At 35.4% G+C, this 11,265-nt stretch overlaps 2 protein-coding genes across 2 annotated transcripts in view; both read right to left on the bottom strand.

Annotated features, from left to right (window-relative positions):
* Positions 1-546, bottom strand: part of LOC132161799 (cytochrome P450 98A2) — a 1,820-nt gene extending 1,274 nt beyond the window's left edge. The window contains exon 1 of the mRNA XM_059571993.2: positions 63-546. Coding sequence (XP_059427976.2) covers positions 63-546 — 484 coding nt within the window. The remainder of the gene's footprint in view (positions 1-62) is intronic.
* Positions 547-6,576: 6,030 nt separating this feature from the next.
* LOC132161912 (cytochrome P450 98A2) lies at positions 6,577-10,090 on the bottom strand. The gene is made up of 3 exons (XM_059572133.2): positions 9,494-10,090; positions 7,626-8,023; positions 6,577-7,324 (listed from the first exon to the last, which is right to left on the bottom strand). The coding sequence occupies exons 1-3, from the start codon at positions 10,002-10,004 to the stop codon at positions 6,680-6,682; spliced, it is 1,554 nt and encodes a 517-aa protein (XP_059428116.2). The 5' UTR covers positions 10,005-10,090; the 3' UTR covers positions 6,577-6,679.
* Positions 10,091-11,265: the final 1,175 nt, after the last annotated feature.

Here is an 11,265-nt window from a genome sequence, read left to right as displayed (position 1 = left end):
ATTACAAATAAGGAAGCAAAATTAACCATAAAGAAACTTTTGAAAAGAAAAAACAGACGTACCGGGATGAGTGCAGTGGTTGAAAATGGATTCAACCATGGCTGTAACCTCATCTTCCCTAATGGGTCTCAGAGCTTCGAGCCTTTTTGGGGTGAAAAGCTCAAGAGTGCAAACTTTTCTGACCTTCACATAGTGGGGTCCATAATCCGCCCATATAAGATCCTTCCCATCCCTGCTAAACCTTGCAGCCGACCTATTTCTAAACCTGTCAGCAAGTTGCTGGTCATTCTCCTTGAGCACTTCCTTAGCCAGCTCCGAGCTCGACACGACCACGTTTAACGTGGACCCGAACCACACCGATATGATGGGGCCGTACGCCTGCGCCCACTCGGCAAAGCACCGGAACCTCACCGGCTTTACGTCGTACAGGTTGCCGACTATCGGCCACGGGCGAGGCCCCGGTGGGAGCTTGAATCTTAGCCTTTGGTAGAGCTTGTATGCGAGGAGGAGGAGGATGAGTGCGACGGGTAGTAGAGGGAGACCCATTTCTGCTTCTTTGGGCTTGAGCAAAAGAAACGGTTTATTATATAGAGGTCTTTTTTTTGTTTTTTTTTATTTATTTTTTTGAATTTTAAATTCCAAATAAGGGAGGTTTATTATATAGATTAGAGGTTGATAGTCGGACACGTATGCTACCAGTAGCCCGAGCAGGTAAATTCTTTCTAAACGACACAAATCAATTATATTAAACGACAAAAAAGTTAAAGTGAAAACGATTGGTGAGTGGCGCTCACAATTATGGAAAGGAAAAGGGACAACCTTTTTTTATTTTATTTTTTTTGATGAACAACATTAATTAATAATTACAAGACCAAAAATGGTATAGCATGTTTTTGTCGGCGATAGCTAGATAGATAACACAGTAAATTAATAAACAACTTCAATAATATCTTTGATTATGGAATTGAAGTGTACGTAGTAGGTATACCTAATTCAATTCTCATTGGCTTGTGTAAGTAGTTTAATGGAATGAGAGACTTCTAGAATGGAAGCCCACATTCCCCCGGTCCAATGGACAGCTTATCAAAATGCAGCTTACTTAAAGAGAAGTGATAGGAAACTAAACAAATGAATCCAGAAAAATTTTCAAACAGATGTGGCAATGGTTCTTAAATTAAAAAAAAAATGCAATACTCTTTCCCTTGTCTGTCATTTACGGTTTGCCACATCAGCTTGAAATTTTTTTTGGATTCATTTGTTTGGCTCCTTAGCACTTATCTACTTAAAAGTACACATATAAAATGATCTCATGGAAAGTAACATATAATGAAAGTTTCATTATCCAGTAACAATCTACCGTAGAAAGTAATGTATAATGGAAATTATAGAAAGAAAACTCATTAAAGGGTAGTAGAATTCATGAAAATACCAATAGGAGGCTAGACCAGGTATGCTCTTATCTCCTAATCCCCATCTCTTTACCCAATCTCATATATATACTTTTTATTGATTTGGCCAAAAGTAATTTTAATAGTCACATGACTCACATAACTTTTGGAGGGACTCAAGAAGGACACAAGAGGGACTTGTAACATTACTCAAGTATCGGAGGTAGTGCCATAGCCCCCTCCCCCTTTGGCGATGCACCACTCTGACGTTTGGCTGTCTTACATGATCCCAAATCGAGGACTAAGCGCATGTAGTCACTATTAATTTTTCTGAATCAACAAATTAGAATATTAAATAACTCAAATTGGTATAAACTCTAACATCGTACTCCTTACACATTCTTATTTCCTTTGCTAAGAGCACAAGTATTAGCAACTTTGTTCTTTAGATTTTCCTTCGCCGTGTCTTTTTCTAGGGTTGATGGGGTTCTTGGATTTGACTGTTCAAAGCTCGATCTACGTCCCTCCGTCAGACCCACCTCGACACGTGCCACTCCACCGCGTGCACCGGCCCTACCCACTTCCAACGGCACCTGCCGCTTCTAATTTTGGCAACCCCGCGACGGATCGTGACTCGCACCCACCTGTTTGTGGTTTTTTCACTTTCTGGCTAGAATCATCCAGCAGCCTTCCTTCGGTGGTGTTTTGTGAGCTTTTGTGTGTGTGTGTGTGTGTGTGTTTTTTTTTTGTTTTTTTTTTTTCATGTCTTTCCATTTTCCCTATATTTTGTGGTCCTAACCTGTTGGGTTGAGGATGTGAATAATTTCTTGGCTTGTAAGTCGAGAATGATGAGTTTCGGTAGGAGGATGTTGCTACCTATGTGTCGAATTGAGTTTGTTTGGAACAGACCTGTTGTTACAACTGAAGATTAGTCATGGGTTAGCGGATTTTGATGTTATATATATGTCTTGAATATCAGATTGTTATGTATGTATTTATGACTTGTAACCTTGTAGTTTCGGCTATGATTTTCTCAGAGCTTTTGCTCTGTGATGTAAGAGCTTTTATACTCGTGATCATTCATCAATTAATTAGACTGAAATGATTTTCCCTTCAAAAAATAAAAAATAAGTTTTACAATAACTTCCATTATAATTTTCATATAATATATCATTTAAATAAAAATTAGGAGAAAATAAAAAAGAGAAAAAGGAAAAGAAAATCTTGATGAGGAAAATAATTCCATCCCATTTAAAGGACATAACTTTTTTCCAAATCAGTCTGGAGGAAATATCTTCTAATCAATTTAAAATAGTGTCAAATGTCTATAAACATTTAAAAGGCACATTAAAGGACACAGTTTTTCTCCAAACTGGGTTGGAGGAATTTCCTCAAACCTGGTCTATAAAAATGACACGTGTCCCTTAAACATGTGAGATGCATATGTTTTTTTAATAGCAGGAGAAAGTTGGAGTAAATTTTATTAAAAATTTATGTGCATTTCATATGTTACTAAAAAAATAGACACATGTGACTAGGTTGAAGGAAATTCCTCTAACTCAGTTTGGAAGAAAACTTTGTCCCACATTAAATTCTTAACATCACTAATAACAGTTTACCAACTTAGACTAAATTTAATATATTTTTTAAATATTTATAAATACTTGCTATTTTAAATTGATTAATTTAGAGAACATTTCTGTCATTTTAAGTAATATATTAGCCAGAAACTATTCTTGTCAGAAACGATTCTCATAATCTTATCCGATGCTACTTCTCCCGATGCTATATTTGGTGTGGCCTAAGTTAAGCCGCATAGTAAAGAGGTGTGGCTAGGTGTTTCGTGTGGTTGCAAGGAGGGAAAGTCGTTATCTTGTTAAATGCACAGCTACCACCGCCTTAAAGCCTGTCTATTCCGTCTAAATATCTCCACTGAAATATATCACGCCTACTTCATACAGGTTTATTTATTTTCTAGTAAATGCAAAATCCAGCAGCCCTTGATTTCCTCTTGAACGTCTAAATTTTTTACCTAAGGGTTTTGAATTATAAATTGCATACTTTGAATTTATAAAGTGTCAGCGCGTGTGGGCTTAAATTTTTTTTTAATAAATAAGGTTATGAAGTGAATTAATTATCGTCACTCAGGACCTTGCTTTGACATTATTTTAAACTTATAGGAATAAGTAAATTTAATCATTTAATCATTACTTTAACAAACATCAATAGTCCAATGATTTGTAATGAGTCTAATATATATATATATATATATATATATATATATATATATATATTCGTAAGAATCTAGACTTAGAATGTGACAAAAAGTTTTGTTTTGATGTGCTTTACTCCATTCTTGACCTTATAATATGGAAGCTATTAGTGACAAGTATCTCATCGAGTCCATTGCATGTAACACACCATAAAAGGCAAAATTTAATAGATTTTTTTTTTTTTTTTTTTTTGGGGGGGGGGGGGGGGGGGGGTTGGGGGAAGTAACAATTTCTAATGCATTCAAAGAACAAGATCTTTAAAAAATATAAGTGGCTCTTCTCTTACTAGAGACTTCTCGCCTCTATTTCTTTCTCTAGAAAATTTCTTTGTAAGATTCTGTGTTCATCTTGCTACTAAAGATAGGGCTTCAACCGGTGTAAATTTTTATGATCGATCGATTGAGTACCAGGTCAATCGTTCGATCTTAGGGTTCCATCGATTGATCGATCATTCAATCCTTCAAAAATTCCCTTGAAAGTCCAAAATTCCAAACTCAACCCGACTCCAAAGGTCTTAGGTTAATTTAGAGTATACTTAACTTAAGTAAAACCAATTTTTATTTCGAGTTGTTACATCCATGAATTGGGAATTTGAATATGATGTGTTTCTTTGAACTTATTTACCTTGTTGATTTGCATAGTTGGAGCCCACCATGCTCTAATGTTTATGTTTTGTGTTAACAGTGCATTTTTCATTTGTGCATTTACTTTCTTGCATTATGCATTGCCCTTTTCTACTTCCCTTTAAGATGATCTTCCCCAGGACGCAGGAGAGAGTACTTAAATTCCATCCTTTGTGACAATAAGAGAGGGATCATGATCTATTGAAATTTTTAGAGAATTTCAGTTTCTAAAATTTTAAATTTAGGCCGTCCATTTTTCATCAAAGGGTTATTGTTCTGCCATGTGTCTCACTACTAATAAAATCATAAATATTTATTGTTCTGTAAGGTGTCCCACTACTTATTTTATTATTTTATTAGTAGTGGAACACATGACAGAACAATGACCCTTTGATTGAAAATTAACAATTTAGATTTGATATTTCAAAAACTGAAATTCTCCTAAGAATTTCAATGAATCCAGATCCAGAAGGGAGAGACTACTTCAAAATTTTAATGGACCAAGTTTTGGTCCAATCATAGCATCCACATGATTTCACTTTCTTAAGCCATTATTACATCCCCTTTTTTTTTTTTTACCAAAACTCTTAATGGGCCGAATACTCCTTAGGCTTTTTTTCTTTGGCCCATTTGGCTAAATTTCAAATTCTTTCAATTTCCTTGGACCCATTTTTGTACTTATACTTCTATTGGCTACATAAAAAGTTTCCAAAAATTTCCCCTTGTTCCTAATTTTCAAAACCAAAAATTTCGGCCCTATTTTATTTATTTTTTCTTTTTAAAGCCGAAACATCTCTTTTTATTGAAAATATATACTTAGAGCCCAAAATGCCTAACTTAGTCAATGAACCTTTCCCAGCTCACTGAGACATAAGTCTATAACTATGCAGCTCGAAGCCCAATAGCCTAGGCAGGACGCCAAAAACCCTATCTTAGTACGTCTACTTCCCCTTTTGTATTCTACTAGACTACTACGATGGGGTATTGCTTTATTTCTCTCATTCAGGAATAAAATATGATTTCAATTAGAATTTTATTATTACTTTTTTTATTTGGAATATATTACCAAACACCGTTAATTTGTTTTTAATTAAATCACACTAAATCACATGTAGTATTTGAATCTCAATTTGTCAACAAATGATTGTCTAATTTGTTCACTCAATAGCATATAAGTAGGGGTGGCAATTCGTGTTCATGTATTGGTAGCGGCGGATACACACCATGCCTGCCCCTGGTAATTTTTTTTTAAAAAAATATTTTTATTGCCAAATTTCATATCGTTGACACTTTTAGCCCCTATAAAACTTAGCCCAACCCAAATTTCAGTCCAAAACTCAGAGTAAACTGAAGAAGATGATGTTTTACACTACTTTTTACCTACCAGGTTACCACAAATTTTTATTTTTTATTTTATTATTATTATTTTTTTTGTGCTTGTTCATTGCTGTTGGCTACTACTACGTCGTGATTCTGTTATGTAAAGCCTATGATGAAAGTTCATTTGTCCGAGCAGTGAGTTGTCTTCCACAGGCTGTAACTTCATTATATTTTATTTCTGCCCCTATTAAGATAAATTTCTCAATCCGCCATTGAGTGTCGGGTTCGGATTGTGTCAAAGTATGAGTATAAGACTATATAGGTCAACCATAACTCGACCCATTTAATTAAATGAGTCAAAGTCATCAGTCCTAACCTTATAATTTTGTATTGGGTTTGTGTCGAGGTTAGCAGGTTATGTCAAAAATTACAAGCCATTATATCATTTGTCGGGTTCAAGTCGTGTCAAGATATAAATATAAGATTACATAAGTTAATCCTCACATGACCCATTTAATTAAACGAATTAGACTTCATAATCATAATCCTTTAATTTTATATTAAATTCATGTCGAATTAAGGGATAGTGTAAAAAATTATGAGCCCTATATATAAGTCTTGCGTCCAACAACTATAGTCAACATCCCTCAAATCTTAATAAAAAAAAAAGAAAAAGAAAAAGAAAAAAAGAAAAAGAAAAAAAACATCCCTCAAAGGCTCAAATCTTTCACACGAAAATCTCTTTTTCGCTCTTAAAATTAATCTAGGATTTTATTTTTTTATTTTTTATTTTCCTTTTTTCTAAAGATCATTTAAGTATTATTCAAGTAATAATACTGCTCACAGATCTTTTATGTACATTTCTTATGCATACCTTTGTTCGTATCTTTGATAATATTATATCTAGTTAGTTACGATACCTAATAACATTAATTTAAATCCAACCACGGAGATGAAATGTGTACACATATATGAAAATAATAATTTTCTCTTATATCTCACCAGAATTACAATTTTATCACAACTTCGTAATAGTAAAACCCCAAGGAGGATAAAGAAACAAACAAAATAAAAATTACATGTCCGCTGCCACACGTTTGTACAAGTGCGATGGCAACCTCGGATTGGCCACTGCTTGCAATGGGGTCCGCATGTAAGTGACCAATCCAGGATTTTCTGACATGTCAATCTCCTCTGGTTTGACCCCTTCAGGTGGTGTCCAAACAAAATGGTGCAATAGGTGACCAAGCATGGACGTGACCAAATTGATACCGAGTTGTGCACCGGGGCACACCCGCCGCCCCGCACCAAATGGAAGTAGCCGGAAGTCATGGCCCTTCATGTCGACGTCCTCCTCAAGGAACCGCTCCGGGCGGAACTCCATTGGGTTTTTCCACACGGCCGGGTCGCGTGCTACAGCCCAAACATTAACATGAACATTTGATCCCTTAGGGATGTCATAGCCACCAATTTTGACGTTGGCGTTGGCTCGATGGGGGAGCATCAATGGGGTTGGAGGGTGCAACCTCAAGGCTTCTTTGGCTAAAGATTGTAGGTAGGGCAGGGTCATAAAATCGGCTTCGGTCAACACGCGTTCCAATCCAATAACACGATCCAGCTCCTCTTGAGCCTTGTGTTGCACCCTTGGGTTCTTTATAAGCTCCGCCATAGCCCACTCTACCGAGATCGCAGTGGTGTCCATGCCTGCAGTGATCATGTCCTGCACACAGATCATGTGTTATAATTGTTTTCAAGCATTTGTCATTTTCACTAAACTTGTTCCAATAAACTTCTATCCTCTAAAGTTGTCAAATTAGAGAGAAAACTTCACTTAGCCCTCGGATGTGAAGTTCTCGCCCATTGCAAAACCCGTGACACATTCGGGTACTAAGTGAAATTTCTCTCAAATTCTGACTCGGGTTTCGGTAATCTTGCAAAGTAATAAAGGAATTTATGTATTTATTGGTATTTCTGAATCCAAAAGCAAAAGAAAAAAAAAAAAAAAAGTTTTGTTTAATTACCCAAAGGAGTCCAATGATGGTGTCCTCGCTAAGGTCATATTTGTCCTGCAAAGTGAGCAGGGCATCAACAAAATGCTGCTTGGCTCCGCCACTCTTCTCACGTGCCTGGGTGTGCTCCTCCATGATAGCTCGAGTGAGTCGGTCCCTCCTCGCCCCATGCTTGGCGAATGCGTCTTCCTCCAGGGGAAACATCCAGCGAAGCCATGGGATGTGCTCCGCCATGGCAAGGGATCCGCCAAGCTTCAGCCCATTGGCCACGATTGCCTTGAATTCCAACCCTTGCTCGTCGATTACGCCCTCTGAGTTCACAAACCGCTTCCCAAATGCCAGCCTTGTAATGTTGTTGAACGCCACTGCTCCCAAATATTTCTTCACCAGCAAACTTTTTCCATAATTCTCTGCCAAAACAAAATCTTTTCTTTTAATTTTTGCTGGTCAAATTAATTTTTTGTGTGGGAATTAAAAATAAGGAAGAAATAATGAAAATGATTTAATAAATTCTTGGGGAAACTTCATAAAATCTTTCTCAACTTTCACTCATTCTGACACTCTCTTCTAAAGTTTAAATACTCTTAATAAAAGGTATCGAACATTTAAAAATATGTTGCAAAAATAGTTTTTTTTTTTTTTTTAAAAAAGGATATTTTGAGAACTGTGATAAGATTTATTAGAAAATATCAACGGAATGAGGTAATTAAAAGGAATTGAAAGTTTGATACCTTTAATTTAAAGCTTTTGAGCTTTGAAAAGATAATTTCAAAAGGCGTGGACGGTTAAGAAAGTTTTCTAAAGTTTCTCCTAAAATTTTTGTTTTCTATTAGATTTACCTGCTTTCTTGTAGGACTTGTTGAAATTTACCAAACAATTAATCTTATATTTCTAGTACCCAAATTTGTTTTACCTCTATGTTTTAATAAAATATATTATGTATAGTTTACTTCTTGCTCTTTGATTTCAATTATATACCATGTCTTCTTTTTCTCTTAGTAAAGTGGTAATTAAGTTGAAGTTGATGTAGAGATTTAGAGCTAAGCTTTACAGAGAAAAAACAAAGAAAGAAAGGAACAAGCCAATCTGATATACTTGAGAGACTTTGGTTAAATTATTGTCCTTAAATTAACTTTAGTCATATGACGTGCCTGGATGTGCTGCTATACTATATATATATAGTTAGGTCCATGCCTTATTTTTATTTATTTGTTATTATCTTGCAAACTAATAAATAAATCTTATTTTTCCCTAAACACAGCATTACACGGATCGAGGTTCCGACATTCACAAGCAACGGGCCTCTCGCCTGGCAATGTTGCAAGTGGTGTACGTCACCATTCGGTGGGATCAAACAAGTTGACTTTATACACATATTGTAACCATAATAAAATAATAAAACAAATTTATCAAGAAACACACAAGGAAATAATTGCTGGACTCAAGATTTCTCCACTTTTACGCAATTTTATATAAACGAGTGTGTTTGTCATTTCAATTTTTTAATTTTAAATGTTAAACTGAATTACGATTTTATAATTGTAATTTTAAAAGTTATATTTTTAATTATATATTTAAAAATTATTATTTTTTATTGTGTTAAGCCTATAATACTAAATAATAGTATTTTGAGAAGTGTTAGAGAGCTAAACAAATGAACTCAATTTTTTTTTAAACTGAAATGGTAAATCGTGAATTACAGATAAGAGAGAGAATTGCATTATTTTTTTTAATTTAAAAACTCTTACTACGTCAGTTTGAAAATTTTTCTGAGTTATTATTTTGGAACATTTTAGTTAATGCGTCATCGATTATCATTTGAAAAAAAAAAAAAAAATGAAAGGGAAAAAAAGAAAAGAAAAAGAAAAAAAGGAGCGTACCAGGATTGGTGCAGTGGTTAAAAATGGATTCAACCATGGCTGTAACCTCATCTTCCCTAATGGGTCGAAGGCTCTCGAGCCTTTTGGGGGTGAAAAGCTCAAGAGTGCAAACCTTCCTGACCTTCACATAGTGGGGTCCATAATCGGCCCATATAAGATCCTTCCCATCCCTGCTAAACTTAGCCGCCGACCGACTTCTGTGCCTGTCAGCCAGCTGCTGGTCGTGTTCCTTGAGAACTTCCTTAGCCAGCTCCGTGTTCGACACGACCACGTTCAACGTGGACCCGAACCACACAGATATGATGGGGCCGTAGGCCTGTGCCCACTCGGCAAAGCACCGGAACCTCACCGGCTTTACGTCGTAGAGATTGCCGACGATCGGCCACGGGCGAGGCCCCGGTGGGAGCTTGAATCTTAGCCGTTGGTAGAGCTTGTATGCGAGGAGGAGGAGGAGAAGTGAGATGGGTATTAAAGAGAGAGACATTGGAGGAGAAGATAGAGAGAAAGGCATGGAGTTTTTCTCAGGAAATGGCTGGAGATCGAGAGGTTGATATAAATGAGAGAGGGAGTTGGTGATTACACTTGTCCTCGTTATGATTATGCAGGACGTTGAGGACAAATTATACCAGACTTACCAGTAACGCCATAAGCATGCTTGATCCTTTTTATTTTTTTATTTTTTCTATATATATTTTTTGGCCAAAGATTTTTACCAAATCTCGTCCAAGGAATTTCTTTCGACTTAATTTATAAAAATGACACGTGTTATTTACATGTGAAAAATATATGTTTTTTTTTAAGGACAAAGTTAAAATAATTTTTATTAAAAAAATATGAGCTTTTCACATGCTATTTAAAAAGAAAAATGTTATGTGTTCTTCTGGTGTTTTTCTAGTGTCATTCTTATTCGAGGTGAATATTATTATTTTTTTTTTAAAAAAAGAAACTGACCCTTATTTCTCCCATATAATTTTTAGAAAATAATATCTATATACGATCAGGAGAACACGAGTACTACAATTCTCTTTTGCGTCATTATTGTATCCTTAAAAAAAATAAGGTGATTTTTAAAATTGCAATTCGATCAGAATCTAATAGGTGATCAAATCATAACGCTAATGGTAATTTTAAGTGTTACATCATTCTTGAAATGACAGAAAAAAAACTTGTAGTATTATTCGAAGAACACTAAGAGTAACATGAGAGCACCAAAAAATGTGTTTCTCAAGCTAAAAGTGACAATTATCATTTTTAGAGAATAGGTTAAATAAAATACATCAAATCTAATTTAAACGAAAACTCCGATATTATTATTATTATTATTATTTGCATATGTGAGATGCCTTTGTAGGTTTTGTTGGTGACGGTGGAGCGGCTACGAAATGTGGATCAATCACTGCGGCACTTTTGTTGTGGAGCACGTGGGGGGTGACGCGTGGGGACGGTGAGGATTAGTTCCATGGTAGTTGGTAAGGTGAGAATTAGTGAGAAAGATAAACAAAGTATGTGAAGGTATCAAAGTTGGTAAGGTAATAGACCTTTCCACTTTTGTCGTACAAAGACAAATAAGTTTTTTGTTTTTTGTTTTTTTTTGTAATTTTTTTTTAAATTTATAAAAGTACTGTTTTAATTTATGGGTTTTTACCTTTGTTTAAAATCACTTCCTTTGAAGTTCAAAACCCATCAAATTGTTCCTTAAGATTTAGTCTATTACCAAATTACTTGCGACACATGTACTATTGCATAATCAACTTTACCACGTCAAATGCATA

This window comes from Corylus avellana, chromosome 10 (genome assembly GCF_965113065.1).
Source record: "Corylus avellana chromosome 10, dhCorAvel1.hap1.2, whole genome shotgun sequence".
NCBI classification, from domain to species: domain Eukaryota; kingdom Viridiplantae; phylum Streptophyta; class Magnoliopsida; order Fagales; family Betulaceae; genus Corylus; species Corylus avellana.
The sequence above is the reverse complement of the archived record's forward strand: the minus strand, read 5'-3'. Positions and strand labels throughout refer to the sequence as shown.

Excerpts from the sequence above, each read along its gene's own strand:
- LOC132161912 (XM_059572133.2), bottom strand. The coding sequence starts at position 10,004 with ATGCCTTTCTCTCTATCTTCTCCTCCAATGTCTCTCTCTTTAATACCC. Across the intron at positions 8,024-9,493 it reads TAACCACTGCACCAATCCTG|AGAATTATGGAAAAAGTTTG; the intron begins GTACGCTCCTTT and ends TTGTTTTGGCAG. Across the intron at positions 7,325-7,625 it reads CCATCATTGGACTCCTTTGG|GACATGATCACTGCAGGCAT; the intron begins GTAATTAAACAA and ends ATCTGTGTGCAG.